At 39.6% G+C, this 21,016-nt stretch overlaps 1 protein-coding gene across 3 annotated transcripts in view; it reads left to right on the forward strand.

The window, feature by feature from the left end:
* The window catches only part of IL1RAPL2 (interleukin 1 receptor accessory protein like 2), a 402,879-nt gene that overhangs the window by 197,109 nt on the left and 184,754 nt on the right, over positions 1-21,016 (forward strand). For all 3 annotated transcript variants that reach the window (XM_052813838.1, XM_052813840.1, XM_052813839.1), the window contains one exon: positions 9,295-9,568. In XM_052813838.1, the coding sequence (XP_052669798.1) occupies positions 9,295-9,568 (274 nt within the window). The remainder of the gene's footprint in view (positions 1-9,294; positions 9,569-21,016) is intronic.

Raw genomic sequence — 21,016 nt, forward strand, 5'->3', positions numbered from 1 at the left:
CTCTGCCACAAGTTAGATGTAGTAAAAGTCCTTACAGCAGACCTGTGTTACTCAAGGATTCCCCTCTGCAGACAGCAGAAGAAATGAATTTAGCCCAGTGTATTCAACAGGGAGTCTGTCTTCCAAACCTAATCCAAACTCAAGAGGACTGTGCCCTCAAAGCAGATAATCCAACTCAAACTGTCCACATACTTGAAAAATAGATGAAAAATAAAATAATCTTGTGCATCTACACCAGTCACTCTGCCCCACAGGGACCAGAAATTTAATAGAGTTTCATTCTCTTTAGTTTTAAATTCTTATTATTCACAGCTCTTTCCTGCAATTCCTGCTGGGAATAACAAGCAGTGGATACAGAGTTTCCTAATTGTGTGATTACTTGAGACTGCAACTACCTGATCTGGGATCTAGTTTCCATTTACTTTACCTTCAGTAACTTTATTCAAAAGGACTAATGAAAAGAGACTCATCAATTATTGAAATGAATTCAGCTTTGTTCCCAAAGTTTGCATGGTGCTAAAGACTTGAAAACAGAAGTGTGTGAAAGTCTCCATGGGTTAATGTGGTTGGCTGGAGAATATTAAAACCATCTCAGAGAGTGTCCTTAAAGAGCTCGTGTATAGTCAACACCACTTAAAATATGAATTGCATATATCTTCACATATAAAGCATATTTCCAGTGTGTTGCTCCTTACCTGAAACCTTCTTAGGATAAATTTTTATTTATACATGCAATGGAATATTTTCAGTCTGTTTTACTCATTACTTAAATCAGCTATTATTCTTCCTTTACTTGGATACTGGTTCTTGTTTTCTTTTTCTATCTAATTTGTCTAAAGGTAGTTCTGTGCACTAGATAAGTATCAGAGATGCTGGGAAATCTCTCTTTGTGCTTTTCCATCGTTCATTGACTTCCTCAGGAATCCAAAGAGCTAATAAAAATGGCAATATTCATTGTGGAAGATGTTAGAAAAAATTATTTTTTGCCCTTTCTGGAGCTTAGAAAGTGGAAGTATTTTTATTTACTAGATTTCGTGGGCATTATATGAAAAAAAATGTCGGGGTTCAGATGGGTTTCAGAGCTGGGTGAACAGCTAATTTACAGTCTTTATTGAGTTTATACCTGTGTTTGCACTGAGTTGTTGGATGCCTGAGTTGTTTGTTTATGGAATTTAAATTTTAGTATTTAACAGGAAAGTTTTGTTACTTGTTCAGTCCAAGAAGGAGATGTAATGTCATGTAACTGATCTGGCCACTCCAATCTAGGGCAACATACTTTCTGTTTAAAATAATGTTCCCTTACTACTGGGATAAAGAAAAAAGGGAGATGTGCTAATTTGATGATGTTATTTCATGGCTGACTTTGAAGAAATGGGGATTCGTTTATAAGATCTATAAACAAGAAAAGTTTAATTGTTTGGATAACTTGTTCACTGCAGATCACCCACTTGACTTTACTTCTGTGGGAGCAAAGATGGAGGCTGTGCAGAGGCAGGAGCTTTTGTAAATGAACTTTCCCCCGACTTTTCCACACCTGCCTGCCCCAATGTGGGAGGGGAACCGCAGCGGGAAGGGCAGGGGCCAGGCAGCGCAGGAGGGGCTGAGAAGGCAGGACAGGCTGGGGTGGTACGTTCCTTGAACCCATGTCTGGGACTTCACGAAATACACGAAAGCATAAAACCATGAAGTATGATTTCTTTATTGTTCATGTCCTGGCTCTACCGCTGTTGATTTTCAAGGTGCCTTCTACATTGTTTTCTAATGTGGTGACAGCCACGGAGAATCAAGGCATTACACTGAATATTTAAAACGAAACCGCTTTATAAGTTCCAATTTCTGTACTGTTTACTTCAGCACAGGCTCTTTAAAAACCTGCCAGATATTGAAGTGATTAGGAGATCAAGGTCACCAAGCACTCATTTTTAGGGTAAATATGCTGCATTTTAAACAGTTGCTTTAGTGCTCTCCTCTTCTCTTTCTCTGTGCTCAGCACAGCATTCTGCTTGAAGCAAAGAGCACAGCTTTGGAAGGGCACTTCAGTTCAGGTCCATCTGTCTGCAGGAACATCTGACTTGGAAGAGGTAGCAAAGAATATGATGAGACCAGAGATTTCCTTTCCATCACAGAATGTGTTTCAGAGCTCTCTGTCTCCAGCAAAATCTAACCTGCCAGCTGTGATTTGCTCTTTTCTCCATCAGCAAGCATTCCCGAAAATCCCTGTGATAAGGTGCCACCTGAAAAGCTGGCTCTGACAAGCGCTACAGGATGAAATGCACCTGTCCAGTAACTTCTACTGACACTACTTTAGCATTTTTGTTCTTCAAGTATAATTTCTAAGTCTCAGTCTCATTAATATGCCATTCCTCCTGGAAGCTGAGAATTTTTTCAGGGTCCAAGCTGGTTTTTTTCACTCCCTAGAGAATTTTAGAGATTGGCGGTCTACTAGTATGTTCTTTCTTTTGCATTTTCAATGTAAGACTAAAATGCTTCTGGCTCCATATGCATATGTAAGTCAGGACAGAGCACTCTGTTGTTATTTGGACCTCTGGCAGTATATATTTACAGTTTGTTTGACCTCAAAGGAAATTATGAGTGTTCGGCTGGAATATTTGACATTTGATTTGGGTTGTTTAGCTGTGGCTCATAAGAAAAGCTGGTCAAAAAAAATAAAGTCTATACAAGCCTTAAAAATCTTTTAGCCCATCTTATAGAAATCTGAAGCTTTGATCAAAATTTGGAAAAAAATTAGCCAATGTATAAGGATAAGTAGATGCATTTTTCCTTATTTATGAGCCAGATTTGCAGTGTTGCTAGATCTAATGAGTTTTTTGCACTCATCATTATCCGATTTAGGAATTTTGGACTATTTGCACTTTCACATGTCTTCAAAGTCCCAAACTTTTTGCCAGTAAGTTTGAATGGTCTAAATCTTGCTAGAAAACATTCAGAAAATGGAGATCAGAGTAGAGAAACTACAAAGTCTGTGAGTGATCCTCTTCTTAGATGTTGTGTTTCTACAGCAAAATAGTCTTGGTTGATGATTGCTGAATCTAGATGTTACTGTGATAGAAATGAATTATTTAGTTAAAGTTGTTAACAGGGTAGTAGGAGAAACATTGCAAAATTCACTCAGCTTGAATCATGATAAACTTGTTTTTTTCTGAAGATCGAAGGTGGATTTCTAAGTGGTCTTCATCTCTAACAGATACATTTTTTTTATTTGCTATATCCCTCACGGGACAACTGTTTGACTTTTTTTTTTCTAAAATGCAGCTTAAAACATGAGCATAGTCAGAGTCAAAAACGAGTGTTCACTTGACTCAAAGAAGGGTGGAACTGTAACTCACAGAAAAGAAACATCACAGACACTTTACCTGAACTTCCTTCTCCTTTCCTCCCTGCTTGCTATTTGAGACCCGCTCCCCCACTGCTGGAGAAGGTCACCCTCCACTCCCTTCTGAAGTACCGCCAGCGTAGCCTTCTCCTTCCTCTCTGTAAAACTGGGTAACTTGCTCTCCGTGTCGGAGATAACGGCTCAGGTGTCTTTCGGTAGAGTGGATTTTTATTAATTGTTATGAGAGAGTCCTTCGACCGTCCAGTTTGGTAGGTCAGCTAAGCTGAGGGAGCTCTGGAAGCAAAGCTCTCACCTTGCTTTGGAGGTGACATCCATGATTTTGAAGAGTGCGCAAAGTGGTCAATAGGCTGTTTTCTTTGAAATATGTTCTCTGATCAGCAAATGTATCTCTGAATATTGGAGTATTTAAAGAATCCCAGAGAGGGGTAGGGGGTGGGGGTTGCTGTCAGTTTTTAGGCAGCTCAGCTCCCTGACTCCGCGCATGGTGTGAGGAGCAGGGAAAGGCTCTGGGAGGAGGCAGGAGATGGGGTGGCAGGGGACCACGTGCTGGGCTCGGCTGACAGACAGGTCTCATGGCAGCGCCGGGCTGTGATGAGTTGCTGGCAGGGGTCTGCAAGCACCATAGCAGAATTAGCATAGCACAGGCAGAAAGCCAGAGATGTGAAACCAATTAGGTATGGTGAGCCTCATCTGATACCCTGACCTTTTGAGAAGATCATGTCCAGGCAAAGCTATTAAAGGCGTTGCTGTGTTTGCTCAAATGTAAGGCGTGTTCCCTTTTCTCCAGAATCAAGAGCTGAAAATACCAAGTTGCCTAAAATTCATGGGCTGTAACTGATTTCTCCACTTTAAGTCTAAAATATTTGCATCCCTTTTTGGACTTCCTTAATGGAGTGCATCTATCGTTGCTACGTCTGCAAACCCTGAGCATGATGGATATCAGTTCCTGGACTCTGCTGTTCTATGGCTAATATATAAATAAAAATATAACTCCTGTATCAGAGGAATGGGGTTTTTTTTCTGACTATGTATTTACAGTCACAAGCATTGCTTGCTTTGTGGAGCAATAAATTTAATACATTAGCTAGTATATTATTTTATAATTATTTATTTGTAGATGATTTCAATTTAAAATGAGATTTTCAGGTAACAAGGTAGGCAAACATGTTTAACAATGCTATGATGTAAATTGCTGTAGGTGACAGATCCCTACAAAAATTATTACAGGCAGATTCGCAATGCAAAAAATTATTTATATGACAGCAAGCAGAAAGACAAATTACTTGGAGACTATGTGCATGCTCTTCTATAATTGCTCATAAATTATTATGGTTCATGTTAAAATGCATCTAGACTCCCTAGACAACTAGATTTATTTAAAATAAGAATAATGGGAAATTACCAGGAAATGTTGGGGAAGGAGATGCAGTACACACTTCGGGTGACTGCTAACATAAAAGTAGAGTAATTTATTGTTAGCCAACTTAATCTATAATTCGCTTAATAATTTTGAAATCTTCATTTTCAATTCACTATCTCCTCAGGTTGCGTTAGCCTGGATAGATAACTGGGATGGGCCCGGTGGGGCCCCACTGTGACTTACTGCTGCTGTGTTTCCCTGCCCACGGGGGATGCATCGGGACTCTCTCCTGCACCCGTGTAGGGCTCTCATGTACCTGAACACTTTCATGTTCTACGAAATAGAATTGAATTTAGTCGGCTGGGTCAGAAGTTATGCTAACAGGGGGAAGGGACTGACAGATAGATGGGCAAACCTCTTTTCCTTAGGAAGCTGGGCTAAAAGTGGGACAATGTTTTCCATATCCTCTCAACGCTCCAAATTTTAGAAAATATTTGAAATAATTGTCTTTATTGAAAGTGCCTAAAATACACCCACAATAGATAGGATTTAATTTGAATGGGCTTTCAATCAGGCACTTATTAAGGATCAGCTGATTATTGGGTAGCAGAGAAAAGATGTATATACATTTATTATATAAAAAGTGCCTCTCTCTAATGCCATTATTTTTCTCTTCTTACCACCCTGATTATATTACGTATTGAGATCCAGCCCAACAAAAATGACAGCAAACTTTGTTCTGGATAATGGAGTGCTAAACTCCACCTAAGCAGCTCCAGTCATTTGTAATGACAGCTTGGAGAATACTCCAAACGAATCTAACAATGCTCACGCTCCAGTGACTGACAGCGCGGCAAGAGGAAAAATTCCAGCTTCCACGTGAGCGCGGGGAGCCTGACCTAGATTTTAGCCTCTACAGCTTCATAAGAGGAAACATTCTTGACTGTGTATTTAACAAGAAAAAAAGAGCAAGGGGAAAAAGTCGTCTCCTGTTTGATTAGTCTTTCTTCAATAATTAAGATTTAGTCAAGGCGCTCTGTGAGACTTCTTCCCTCCGCAGATGTCATCAACCCTATAATGAATGGTTACTCTGTTCCCTCTGTGCTCTCCCCTCCGTAATTACCACCTCCTGGCATGCTGCAGGGAGTGAGCTGCTGCAGGGGAGCAGCTGGTGCGGGCAGGAGCGATGGGCAGGCAGCCTGCCTGCACCTTCCTCCTCCGCTGCTCTCGCTGTGTTGGGGTCAGCCTCGCCGCTGGCTGCTGAAATTCTTCCATTCGGATACTGTTAATGGGAAAAAGGTCTCTGGTGTAAATCTCCTTTTCTTTGTTTTCTTCTTATGAGATGCAGGTGCTGGGCTGGGGTCAGGTCACCGTGCCCGGTGCCTCCACTGGAGCGCTGGCAATGGCCGGTGGTGCACCGGCCCCACAGTCTCGCTCTCCACTGGTGGCAGCTGGAGGTGGGTTTTAGCCACTCTAATGACCCGGCTGTAAATTACCATTCAAACGTCTTTCATCTGTTCCGCTGTGCTTTATATACTTCAGCAGTTGTAACTTTGAAAATAAAATAGTAGAGAAGTGCACACTAGAAAGGAGAAGAAATTTTCAAATGAAAGTGGAAGATGAGGCAGATTGAATGACACTGAAAGCTTAGTGTTCATTTGAGCTGTGCTTTGACAAGTTGTTTGGTGTGGATGTGGGAGAAATTTTATTGGAAGCAGAGGCATTTTCAGCTTCCAAAGCTGGATTTCCATATTGGGTCAGTACCTAACTCCATAACTCTTCCTAATTGTGACTCTGCTCTGTGAAATAAATGAAAAACTGGCACCTTTCTGCTTGACCCACAAGATTTCTATGTGTGTCTGAATGTCAGTTATTCTTTACTGTGGTTTAACTTTGCTGAGCAAGCACAGGTTCGAAAGCATTAGATGACATGACAGGATTAGATTGGCAGAAGATTGACATAATTAATTAGATTGGCTGAATTAGTTTGGATCTAAATTCCAGTTCTTGGCACCCCCATTCATTTCAGCTTACGTCCCTAATTAGGCTTTTTTGACTTTGCTAAAGCACAGGAGGAAGGATGCCTTTGAGAATACCTGTACGTCCTGAAGAACAGGGATGAGCCATCTGGAGAGCTCAGCATTGCCTTTCACATCCCTTGCTGAGAGAAGACGGCTGTAAGCTCTGCACCGCTCTTTAATTGTAAACTCACACCAGCCTAAAGAGCAGGGCTTTAAAAAAGCACAGAGCTTTTGTGAGGAAGCTCTGTATGGAGTACATTGATATCTGCTTGATGTAAAAGCCCTCAAAGCCACCTATATAAAATAATTTATAATGTCAGAACTAGGCTTTAATGTAAAAGTGGATTGGATGGGTTTGTAGGACTGGGAGAGTTGGGTTCTTTTTCCAGCTCTGCTGCTGGTTGCCCGTGTCTGTATAACACCATCACAGAGAGAGGTGAATACAGTGTTTGATGGGGTCCTGGCAAGAGAATGTTTGAGTTACAGTGGGCAGCTTTGGTCATGGTGAAGGATGTTAGAAATCTGGAGGGGGTGCACTGAGAACAAATGCTTCAGTACATGATTTTCAAGTAACGATTATCCAAACTTGTCCTGTCCTGTGTGGCACTAAGCTATGAGAAGGAGAAGACAGAGGAAGAAGTGATGCTGGAGCAGTGAAGAAAAGGAAAGTCAGTAGATCGCTACTGGCCTTTCATTTTATGTCATTAACAGTAGCTGTTAAAAGCAAGAAGGAATGAATTTTAATTTTAATCAGCAGGATGTTTTTAGCAAAATGAGAATGGAAATGAAAATTGAAGTTAACTAAAACTGTGTGTACATAACTTCAGGTGAATGGTTTGGGTTTGGGCTTTTTTTGTTGAAGTAAGAATGCAGTTGGCACAACCAGCTGCTGCGTTTGCATCTGCCTGTGGGGTGGGTGGCGGGAGCGGGTAGCCTGATCCACACCACTTGGGGTGAAGGTGTTGCACGATCTCCCTTTGGCTGTCAAAATACCCTCATGACAGTAGATACATTGAAAGTACAGTTTTGAGTAATGGGTTTCCCTTCCTTCTTGAGGCTGTGTTAGTTTTACAAGTACAATAAGATGTTACATGGAAGTTTATGTCTTAGAAATGTATGAAAGTGGTCAGTGTCAACAGGTTTAAAATATGGTTCAGTAGCATGGTTCATGTGGTCACAGTACAATTAAAGCTGATTTACTGCAATGGGAAAATTAAAACCCTCCATTTATCATGGTTAGTTTTGAAGGATTCAAGAGAAGCCTGAAAAAATGGTAGACATAATTTAAAGGCAGTAAGAGACACTGAAAAAAAGGACTAGATCTGATATTCTACCACATGTAGAAATTTGGGCTCATTACATTTGTTTAGGAAGTAAATAAAAAAAATCACTTAATGAGCGAATGCTATTGAAGAGGTATATGAAATGAAGAGTGTATGAGAACATCTAACACTTAGAGTTTGAGAATTGATACTGTAAATGCAGAAGAGGCAACTTGAACCTTACTTGGTTGAATTTGAGATAGCTACATCAAGGGTAAAGATGTTTCACTTACATGTAGTTAGATATGATCGATAAATTCTAAAAACTGCACATTTCATCAAGTCTGTTTATTTTAGGTAGTGTATTTGCCTATTGATGATCTGCCTTTGCAGTCTTTTTCTTTGGTTATATTCTTGGTTGACTTTCAGGCTTACAGTTTTTCCAGCAATAAAAAAGATTGAATGAAAAGATCTCTGATATGTGAGGGGGGAGTTACATGTTGATATGTATGCATGTTCTAGGATTATGCTGTAACTAAAATGATTTAAAATAATGGGAGAAAAAACTGTAAGGAGAAGTAATCTTTTATTAAACTGGCTGACATATGGTCATCTTTAAAGTGAAGTATCACGAAAACTGTTTCAAAAGTTTTTGCTGAACAGAACATCAGAAGATCCCTTTTCGTTTTTGTACAATTCTTGTATTAAGCTTGATTGCATAGGTAGCATGTTGTAATTGTATCCTATTGTACATAATACATATCTCTACAGTTTGAGTAGGCTGTAGAAAAAAAAAAAGCTATGTGGAACTGCCTTGAAAAGAAATTATAAATGTCACATCTGTTAATTATGTTACGTAAAAAAATTAACTAACAGAGGTGGATGGAAAAGTTCTAAGGGATAAGATTGGGATCAGATGCCAATGTACATTTTCCTCCAACAAGGAATTAAAGAATTCAAAACTGGTTTACAGGGGCAAGTAGTTACGGTGAAAACACTTGGTTTATTTATTAAAGAATTAGTGTTTTGGGAATGAAAGTAATGATATTCTAAAGAAACGGAATTGGGCAGGCCCAATGTGCTCTATTTATTGCCTGCACATTCGCATTTCCATGTAACTAAAAAAGGTGTATAAACACTTTTTAATTGCCAGTAGCTGCTTCGGGTTTTTCATGTTGCTATAAAACAAAGGTTCTTTTCTTTTAATTAATTGCATTGCATTTCACAAGCTGCCTTTCACTATCTTGAAAAAATGTATCTGTATCTAATATTTCTTTATTATTGTTTTGCTTTCAGTTGATGGTTGCATTGACTGGTCAGTGGATCTCAAGACATACATGGCTTTGGCAGGTGAACCAGTCCGAGTGAAATGTGCCCTTTTCTACAGCTATATCAGAACTAATTATAGCATGGCCCAAAGCACAGGTCTTAGGCTTATGTGGTACAAAAACAAAGGAGATTTAGAAGAACCCATTATATTTTCTGAAGTTAGGATGAGCAAGGATGAAGATTCAATATGGTTTCACTCGGTTGAGTTGCAAGACAGTGGTTTCTACACGTGTGTTCTAAGGTGGGTATTGTGTTAAAGTCTAACTAAGAATGTATAGATTGTCTTCGTTAAAAAAAAATGTTTAAATTTAGCTCTCAGGATTGAGATATTCTTCCAGTTAATATATACTAATTATTTTTATTCTCATAATCATGTATGTCAGATAATGCTTTGTTTCAAAATTAGTTTCCCTAGTAATTATAGTTACCTCTTCCAATAGCTATAATTAAACATGTGCTTTTACTTAATTACTTTTTTTTGTTTAAGTCCAGCATTTGCAAATTCTCAATTTGCCACAAACCTTCAAAACTGGATACTTCTTAAATCATGAAGTATTTTGGTTAAGTAATGCTCTTTTTCAAATCCTCTGAGTTATTCAAGAGTTAGACACAGTTTGAATTATTCTGATAGGTTAGGCCATGGGGAGTTACAGTTCTGTCTGGTTTTGAAGAAAAGTTTATTTTAATATGCAGTTGTGATTTGTCATAAATTTAAACAGACCTTGTTTGGTAAGGCACTGAAATGCATGTCTCAGAAGTATTTTGGAACTGTGGGATGAGCCTTAAATTAAGCATGTGCTGGAGCTCGTGATTTCCATCATGTGGATGCTGATGTCAGCTCTGCCTAAAATGAGAAGATAAAAAAGGAGGACTCTCTAAGAATGAATGAATAAGTATTCCTTAAATGATCCAGTTTTGAATTAAAAGGAGTTTACAGATACTTTATATGATTCGGTTTTAAACTATTTAGTTTCAGAGAATGAAGCTCGCTTCATCCTTGTCTGCTGTTCCATAGTGAAATTAGACTCAAGTTTGATTAATTTAATATCAAATATTTGCAGAAACATAACAGCACTGTTCAGAGCCCAGAATTTGTTCTCTCTGCATCTCTGCTAAGTCTTGCTGCCTTGTCTCAGCTGCCTCAGTCCATTTTGATCATGAAGAATGCTACTAAAATCAAAGATTGTGCTGTGGTGCATGGTGGTTTGTACTGGGGACCAATGTCTGGTTTAAATATCAGATGCATCTGCCAAACTCACTATTAAGTCTGTGTTGCAGCCTTTGGAGTTAATTATTCTCTTATTAGCTGCTCTGTCACAGGTTTGGTGTAATGTGAACTCCGTGATTTTGAAATGTTACGGGAAGATAGTGATTTACATGTTTCAAGGGAGCTATACTTTTTTCATAGAAGAAGTCACTGTTGTGATAATCAAGTTACTAGTTTAATACTCTGGAAATGTTAATGCAAATCCTGTGTGAACAATGAAGAATTGATCTTGCATCAAATTCTGGGACATACTTTTTTCCAGGAAATTTCAAAACTCTTTGCTCATTTATACAACGAAGTAGTTTTGGTAAGAAATGGGCAAGTTCTTAAATAATTCATGCATTCTCCTCCTTTTCAGATAAGAACTATATGGCATGCTTCTTGGAAGGCATTGCACAGCAATAAGATCTTCTTGTCAGTTATGCAGTTTTCCTGCTTTGGCTAGAACTTTCTTATATAATTACAGATATTTTTGCCTTTTTCAGATTTATGTTGGAGTACAGAATATTATATATAGTGGTTGCACATAAAAGGCTATGTTTCTTCCTTTACTGAATTAATTTTTTCTTCCAAAAATTTAGTAATGTATTCTTGCTGTTATTGTTTATGAAATCATAGGTGGCTTCAAACAGCTGAGGAAATAGCAATAGTAATTTATTCTAATTTCATTAAAATCGGGCTATATGTAATGTTCTGAAATATGATCAGGCTTTTGTGGTAGACTATCCACACCATTAACTGTGTAATTTCAGCTTTTTTAATCCAATTTTTTTGAGGGGGATAAGCAGATGTTTGCATTTTAGTCATTAACCAGGATCACCTGCTTTGTGAGAATTAAGAGGTCACAAATGAGAGCAGTAATTCTAGAATATGATTTTGTTTTCTAGAAACATTAACAATTTCTGTTACAAATGCCTTCTTTTGTAGACTGAATGAATAGAGACTGGTAGAGAGAACTCAGTGCAGTGGAAATGAAAAGGTGACTGTGTCCATCAGTGTGCAACACCGGGTTTAGGGTTGCATGCATAACTGAGTCTTTTGGTTTGGTAGCTAACTGAAAAAAATTGGGGAAGAAAATGCTTTTGATTCAAGACAAATGTAAAACTTTTGGAGTTTTTCTCAACAAAGAAATTTTCATTTAGGTTCTCTAAGAGAAAATTGGAAGCAATTCGAATCTAAATTGATGTGTTTCTAGCCACTCACCAAGGACGTGGGAAGCGCTGGTGCAATTCCCTGTGCTGCCCAAAGGGTGAAAATCCCCATTTGCGTGTCCCAGTGGCCAGGGTGTGCTGCATTGAACCACTTCAAGTCTCTTGCCTTAGAACCGTTCTGTCTGCGATTTGTACTTGTCTATGCAAAAGGGTGCAAGGGAGTGGGATGCTTGGATGTGGTAATAAGGCTAAGTCGGGACAAGAGGTCCCTGTCCCAGAAGAAGTTTATGGCTTGAAAGGAAGGACACACTCTCGAGCTGGGAAGATCTCCTCTGATAGAAGGGAATTGAACACCAAGGGTTTTTAGCAAGTCATACATAAAGGTTGTCACAGGCAATAGTGAGAGCTATGCTAATTCACTCTCCCCCAGCTTGTTAATTTTTTTTCCAGTCAAAACAAAGTGGCAAATAAGAAAACTGTATGGGGAAAATGACAACTGCACATTTCACTGAATTTCCTATTTGTTGAAAAGGTTGTTCACCGTTCTAAAAAAAACAACCCTGTTTTTCAAGAAGCTGCATTTTCTGGTTGCTCACGGGTGCTTGTAGGATCAAGGCATGAGTATCTTTGAAGCAATTGGAAGGAATTTTTCAGATGTGGCTTGAAAAGGGTGCGTATGAGCGGGTGAAGGATAGGCTGATATGACAGTGATTTGGAGATGGGTAAAAATTAAATGTGTCAGTGAATTCTTTCTTATACAGAATTGTCATTTCAATAATCATGATGTCTATGAACCTGTAATACTGAATAAAATTAAGGCATATTAGAGCAGCCTTAATGAAAGAGATTGCTTCTCCAGGCTGAAGCGGTCTGATACCATAATTTAAATATTGCCTCTCCTTTATTAACCAGTTAGACTGTTCCATAGGCAGGTGTGGGTGTATAATAGGAGGAAATTATTGTTGCATTAAAACTTAGTTCTCTTCTCACAATACATTTTGACATTGAGCTGACACTCAGATGCAAACCAAAGTGTGGTATTTTTCTCTAGTGTTAAGCATGGCTGTAACGTATTAAGGGGTCCTAATTCTGCAGGGGCTTTTAAAAGAGTGCAGAGTTGAGCTGTGTTAGCTAATCCATGTGATTTCCATGGATCTGCTTTGTTCTCGGGTGCCTTTTCTGTGCCAAATCAGGGATATTACTACAGCAAGATCCAGTGACATCCAAAAGGCATCCTGACTAATGGATAGATGTGCGTTTCATTACCGTTCCCAGATAAGTGCTGGGACATTTGTATCATGACTTTACTGCCCAGTATGGAAATGATGTGTTCTGGAGGTCTCTTTGCAGTGCAGGCCCTGGATATGCCATTAATCTTCCAGCACCCGCCAATGCTACTTTTGGATAAAGCTGTCAGCATTTTTATTACAGAGGTTTGGTGTTCTGGGATTTTCACATCAGCACTCTGGATCGAAGCATCTTCACTGAAGGATTCAGAGTTGAGAGCACCAAAACCAAACATCGAAAGTAGAACAGACCTAAATACATAGGGTGGCCCTAAAGTTCTGAGTATGTAAGACAGTCATTTGCCAGATCACGTGCTGCTTTTGCTCTCCGAACAAATACATTTGTTCTTCTGTGTTAAAAGCCTCTGTTTTTTTAAAGAGGGGACAAGAACTGGGCCTACTTAGATCTTCTTAACCTGGTGAAAGAAGAGAAGACAAGCTAGGGAAGAAATCTTAGCAAAGTTTAGCCACACCTTTGCCCTCAGCAAGGGACTGCTTCTGGAGCCCTTTCTTCTATCTGGGCCCAGTTCCAAAATAAACTGAAGTACTGAATAAATGCTTTATGAACAAGATCAGTGAGAGTAAAACATTAGTGCATATTTGCTGTTAAGTAACTGTTGGTGAAATAAAATAACTCGATTTCCATAATGTGAATCAGGAGGGTAGAAAGTCTGGGCCTTGAGGGGGTGCAGGGAAAGCAGGAGGTGGAGGTTTGTAGTCGCCAGACTGGCTGACGGAGCTAAGCCTCGATTTTTATACAGGATGCAGAATAACAAGGGAGTGAGGGTCTTGAATGCCTATGAGGCAATAAGCCTGCAGATCTTTAATACCAGCATTTGATGCCAGAGAACTGCCAACAAATCAAGTGAGGAAATCTGCATATCCTTTTTCCCTTACTTTGTGCCTATCTGCAATTCTTAATGGAGAGCAGCATTGCTATGGACACGCACAGAAGAATCAAGCCGTTGCCGAGCCATTGGTGAAATATGGAGATATTACTTTCAGAGCAGTAATAAAATAGAGTGATAGTAGATTTTAAGCCTTTCGCTTTCTGAATGTCTGTGGAGTGCATGACCAGCAAATCAAAATCAGATTTAGACAGCCTGGAGGGGCTGTCAGTAAAACTTCATTTGTGGCATAACCTTTGTGCTCTCGCTTCAGTGGATGTTAGGTGGAGCTGAGGAACTTGTTTCAAATGCCTCCAACCTGGACTGCAGTATGCACCCATCATCCCAGGAAAAGTTGCGCTACTTTTCTGAGCACTAGGAAGTCTGCCTTTCAAGCGAAAGGAAGAAGAGGTTTTTTCAGGTCCAAACAGAGACAACACAGGAAAGTTGGACTAAATCATGATGTGAAAATGTGTAGGGATAAGGTTGCTTTCTCTGCAGCCAACTCTCATGGTTCTTACAATATATATTTTAATACAGTCATTCGTTTTGTTGGTGGCAATATCTTCTCATTACAGAATGTTTCATTTTCAGGTGGCTTTTTCTTTGGCTTTATTCAGTGCTCAACTGGTCATGACAAAGGTGATTTTGTATCTCAAACCCCTTTGAACGCAGTGTTGTAATTCCAGTTTAGTCATAGAATACCTCCTTCCATATGCTTCACTGGGAAGTGCTTTTTTTCCCCACAGACTTACTCTGAAAAGATCCAAAGATGATACTTTCTAGCGGGCTAGTGTCTTTAATCATCAGATGTCCAAGAGGAGCACATCTAAGTAGCTGATGGATTACACATCTCGTAGTTACCTCTCAGACTTGCACACTGGTACATGATCAGCTTTCAGGGCTGTACTGTCCCAGGCATGTCTGTAGAAGTCAGCTAAATTTCACACTTAGAGCAAGTGCGTGGATTCAGCATGGCATAGTCTTCCCAGGCTCTGTATGACACTAACATTAAATGTCACGCATTAAAAGTGTGTGACATTTCCCACATTAAACCTGACTGATTCTGTATAAACAAAATCCCTGTGATACATGGTATTCAATACTTGAATACAGTGTTAGAGCGGATACAGTATAAAGTCAGTATGATTCATGATAAAATAAAATTTAACTTACTGAGATATAATGTTTTGGCATTATCAAAATGCAGAGGAAAGTACAATCAGAATGCTTCTACTTTTCTATCTAAAATTGTGTAAAAACTGATGGTGCTCCTGCAAATCATTTTGATGACATTGTCTTTATTGAGAGAAATCAGTTCTATCTGTTTTTTTGACATACTTGCAGAAAAACAAAGATTTGTTTCTTTTCCCTGGTGATATGTATATTTCTGCTCACTCACCCTCCTTCTCTAAAGCTTTAAAAGAGAAAAAATCCATCCTCTGTCTTTCTGAAAGCCAGTGTTTACTGTTGATGAGAAGCTGCAGGAACAGTCAGGGCTTCAAGCAGAAATGCCCATGTTGCTCTGTGGTTGGAAAGCATCCAGCAACTTCCCTGTTGCAGCAGCATGCACAAGAATCAGAATATTGTGTATCCTTCAGTTTTCCTAATAGTAAAATCCCAGCTTTGGATACCTTTAAAATGACTGACATTCCTTCTAGTCCCTACAGATCGTCACAGCGAAAGCTTCGTGTGCTGCAGTGCCTCGGTAACATTTCAACTCACTGTCACTGGTTGCTCATGGAAGAAGTGCCTTCCCTGGTGGGCTTCAAACCTTGCCTGGTGGAGAGAAAGGATGCAAATTGGGGTGACTGCCTCCTCATGCAGTCAACTTTGCATGCAGGAGACATATTGCCAAGATGTTGTTCAGCCCTCCTCAGCCATCTCCTCTCCAACATGTAAGGCAGTTTTCATTTCCCTTCTGTTCTCCAAATAACAACGGAGAAGAATGTGCTTACCCAGGTACCATTCCTGTTGAAACCCACATTGAGACAGCTGTAACTATAACATGTTAGTAGACAATGTTGTATGTGTCCTGTGAGTGGACAGACAAATGGAAGGTTTCCTGAGGAAATCCATCATGCCCAAAGTACAAGCTGACAGAACCGTAGGGAGTTAAACTGGTATTTGGTAAGTGATCCTGGAGGATAATTTCTTTTTTTCTGGTAAATGCTTAAGTGAAGGCACAGCCAGGAGGACTCAGCTGCAGAACTCAAACAGGTCTCATTGCAAATTGTCATAAGGACATTCACTTCATGATTCTTGATGATGTTGTTCCTTGTATACCCTATGAGATAATAACTGGCCCACTGGTTTATGTGCTCAACTGGCAATGTACAGAGAGAGGCTTGCCTTTCCTCATTGCATCTACAAAATAGGACTCACGTGCATGAAGAAGGACGTGCTCCACAGGTTTTATTCTCTGAGGCAACAAAATCGGTGAGGTTTAGCAATGCAGACAAGTCTGATGGGTATCCTGAATGCAACTTTTGTTTTGTATGCTAGGTGTCTAATAAAAAAAAGCATAGGAGGAGTAGATACGCTAATTTGCATACTGTGTGGTTTGAAAGAAATAAAGGAGAAAGTGTTCAGTGCTCTCAGAAACAGGGAATTGCAAATACAAAATTATTGGAAGGGGATTTCTTAATACTTTCCTGGGAGCAGTTGTTCCTGTGCCTCAGATTTGTCATTTGTAATGGGGCTTTTCAGTAAGACAATATAATTTGACAGTAATATTCAGAGTTCTGATAGAAAATTATTAGCAAATAAATGAAAAGGGCTTAGTCATTTGCAGTAGCAAACTTTAGGGCAACTTGCTGCCTTGTAATTCTTAAGGGCAAGGAAGAAATTTTCCCTGAGCGCAAACCCAGCCAATTACAGGAAGTGCTGAAGCTGATAGAGACCAGATAGTTCCTGAACTTAGGTGTGATATGCTGAGATAACTTAGTGTTCTTTTGGCTTCTGCATTTCTTCTGTGTTCTGTATTATATTTCCATATATTCATTTCTAATAACTAAAATTTTTGAAGATGTAAGAAAAAAAACAAACTAAAACCAAGGAACACCATTGACCTGTGTGATTAAACTTAAATGCTAGGAGATTTTCTCTCTGTGCCTGAGTAGTCCCTGTTGGAATGACTGACTGGTGATTTGTTTGTTTTTCAATTGCTTCTGTCATGATGCAGAGATCAGCAGGACCAGTGCATGTGTGTGTGAAGGCAACCAGAAAAGAAATAGCTCCTCCTGACCCTTACCCATGTGCAAATCAGACTGGTTGTCACTTACTATTCTCAGAGAGACTTAAGAAATGTGATACTAGATATTATCCCTGAATTTTCACATCATGGCCTTGCTGTTACAGGCTGTATCACTGACTGTACTAGGCACATCCTGACATTTTTGTGTCACACTTCCCTCTTAATAAGGATGTTAGCTGAAGTCCAACTTTAAATTAAACTTAGATCTAAGCTTTGGTGAGAGAGACCCAGCTGTGAGAAACTCTACCTAACTGCCAGATCCGAACATCTTTTCTTCCCCGTCCCAGTATCTAGGAAGCTTGAAAATTCCCTAAACAGGGCTAAACTCACAGTGAGGAGAGTACAGGTCTTGTTTTTAAGTGCCTCTGGTGAGAACTATATTCCTGATGGTTAACTTGAGGAGACATCCCTGGATATCTGTTTTTCAAGCTGTCATTAATGTGAGTCTTTTAAAATTACCTTTCAATGATCTTGCTCAGAAGTTTTTTTCTTCTGAATAGTGATGGTATAGCCTTTCTTCATTGTAAAACATGGGTCTCTGGGACATCTAGTATTTTTTAGTCAAGCTCAAATTGTTGTCTTGTTTCTAATAAGTCTTGTGTAGCCATTGAATCTTAGGAGAAAAGAAGTACAGAAAGAATAAAAATTCTTAGAGTGAATGGTTAGCTCAGCACAAATACTTTTTCTACTTGAAGGGAATGGGGCCTTGAATGGTACCTCTATCTGGATTCACAACGCAGGTGTCTCTGTTGGAGGATCAAAGGAAGTAGAAATAATGCAAGAACATTGGATTTGTAACATTGTACTGTTTTAGCACTGCATTTTCTGAGATCATACTTCCATGATGTTGTTTTCTTTTACTAGTAGGATCTTGAAAACCAGTCAGACATTAAAGCACATTCTTATAGCAGCTGGTAGTGGATCTGGTAGTGCATTAATTACTGTGGACCTTCAGATGGACAAAGACGGATGGTGGTGTAGTTATTGCTGTTATTGCTTTAACTCAGAATGAGCAAAGATGAATGTAAGGGTTGACCTATACAGTCCTGCAATCAGTATTTCAGTGAGCCAATGAAAATGTCATTAAAACAGCCAGGGTGTTTAGGTACACTGGAAGAGATCTGTCTGAGATGTGCTGTTCCCTGAGCACTGCTTTGATAAATATGCTTCCCAGCTTTTGGATCTACCACCATAGTCTTAGTTTTAAGACAAAAGTCTTAGAATGTAACAAAAACCCCAACACTTAATGAAAAATGAACCCGGAAGAAAAAAAAAAAATGCAAATCCTCTGGTACAAATATGCAATTCAAATTTAGGGATTTTTTTGATCTAGTAGATATTAAATACTCAACCAATTTGCTGCCTCCTTCCTCTTTATAAGAAAATCGATAAATGAGGTAGGGAAGGTTCCATGCATACTAGAGACAAAATTGGTTTACTTGACTCTTTTAACAAACTACCCTCGCTTAGCAGAAACACAAATGCCAAAAAAGTTTTTTCCAAAGTTGTGAATATTTTGTCTAATTTCAATTCAGCCTCAGGGCTGATGAATTGTCTTGAATTCAAAACAACATGAAAAACAATTTAGGGATTGACACTTCAATTTCAAATGTCCTTCTTATCCGTTTCTTTATATCCTCTGTTTTTCCCTCTTGTCTTTGCTTCGAAGTCAAGCCAAACTCACAATTTTGCTTGCTTTTGTTTTGAGACCTGTTAAACTCCCTTGGTTTTCCCTGTGGTTTTCTATTGGATTCTAAGCTGGCTTCAGTTTGTGGTTCAGAGCCAGTTCCAGGTGGCCTGGGGATTACAAATGCCTTGCCGTGAGAACAAAGAAAACTGTTTTGTGAACTCTGGCAAAGCTAAACCCTTCTTCACATTTCCAGTTGAGAGAGTAGGCCCAGTTTGTAACTAGTCCCTTGAAATAGGGAATTACAAATCTTAGTTTCAGTGTGAAAACATAAGACATTTTTTTCTTTGTACTATGGAGTGATTCTTTCTTTTCTTCCCTTTTCCTGTTCCCCATATAACCACTGCTACGTCCTATAGAAATGGAATCCATTGGAAGTCGACTCCTGTGGAAAACGAATGGTTTGGAAACCTTTCAGAAAAGGCAAATTATTAAAAGATCCACTTTCAGACTCATGGGCTTATTTCCTTTATATGTGGCAAGTGGGGTCTCTGCAGTCTGCCAGGTTCATTTGGGTTTCAATATTCTCTACTTATATACAACTCTTCTTACCTGGCCTCACAATACTGAGATCACCACTGGAAGCCCTCCAGCATCTTCCTCATCCACCTGGAAGATGCTTCCTTTTTATTCCTTTCAGCCACCAATTCTGACAGCAGAACCCAGGTTACCAGCTTTGCTATAGTTATCTCTTCTTCTTGTGTTCCAACTTTCCTCATTAAATATGGTCATATAACCTTTCCTGCCAGTCAGCAAACTGCTGGGGGCACTGACCTCTCCCACCAAGCTCCATGACCATGTACTGAAAACAAAAGTGGATCCTCCTTTTTATAATTCATAGGCCATCTGTTTAGCTTTTCAAAGAAGAAAAGCAATAAATGTAGGATTCATGCTAGTCAGGCTCCACGCATTTAAAAAAAAAAAAAAATTAAAGACGACCCTTACCATAAACAACTTAAATGCAGCTCATCAAGGTGATCCCTTGTGGACACAGTGGTCCTGAAAACAATTGGAAAGAAAGAACTGGATCCCTCCCAGCACAGCAGCTCTGTGGGCTTCCAGGGGGACTTCTGTAGGTGAGTTCCCATCACCTCAGTGACCTGCGTGGCGGCCAGCACCATAATATTCCTGTCTGCTTACCCAGGTGATAAAAACAATGCTGTAGTGACCATTGACTGCTTTGTGATCCCCTGCCTGAGTTCTCAAGTTCCTCAAGCTGTCACCTTCTAGAGAGCCCCTTTATGCCCCCGGCCCCACAAGGGAGGGAAGACAGCACGTTCCCGTGTGCCAGTGAAACCAAATGCATGTTTTTCTGCAAATTACAGTTCAAATTACAAGGTTTTTTTCTGTGTAGGAAAATTAACAGGTTCACCTACTAATTCCTGCGAAGGATGAACATGGTCAATTCCATGGCAATCTTCTGGTTAAAACAAAGGGAATTTATCTTTTTAGGAAGCTCTGTCTTGCACCATCTGAGCTGACAGAAAAATGGTAGCCGTGGGAGTCTCCAAGAAAAAGTCAGCACAGACCCATCACCTGCTCAGAGAACTGAGTGATGAAATCCATACTGTCCTGGGGAGCAGCTTGCCTAGCACAGGGAGAAATGGCTCATGTTTGCTACAAACTTTGGCTCCCAGACTTCTGCCTCAAAATTGAGAAAAACAGTAAGGCTGATCAAACTGCTGTTTCCTTTTGTACATGACTGAAATATAACTGTTATCCCAAACTGACTAGATTGAAGGAAGGCTGCTGCTTCATTCACTGGAATCTGTGCAGAAGTTGCCCTTTTCTGGATTACCAGCAGTAGCACTAACGTGAGTGGGTGGTGAAGAAGCATTCATAAAGCTTTCAAGTCTATTGCTGTTGGCTTAGTGAGGGCTTTCTTCATCATGAGCCTGAATAGATTTATTGTCTCGGTCATGGAGTGTGAACAAAAGTGATAGTGCTCACCAGGCACTCAGTTTTCTCAATTCTACTCAATTCTAATTGTAACTAATGAAAAGAATACTACATTTTTAGGTCGTGGTTCCAGGAAGCATTTTAAATAGAAGTAGCCTCCAGCGCTCTTCAAAATACAATCTAAATAATGCAAGATTGTTAGCAGAAGATACAGCACTATTAAATAACACCAAGTTATGGACAACTATTCAAAGCC

The sequence above is a fragment of the Harpia harpyja genome, chromosome 18 (genome assembly GCF_026419915.1).
Source record: "Harpia harpyja isolate bHarHar1 chromosome 18, bHarHar1 primary haplotype, whole genome shotgun sequence".
NCBI classification, from domain to species: Eukaryota; Metazoa; Chordata; class Aves; order Accipitriformes; family Accipitridae; genus Harpia; species Harpia harpyja.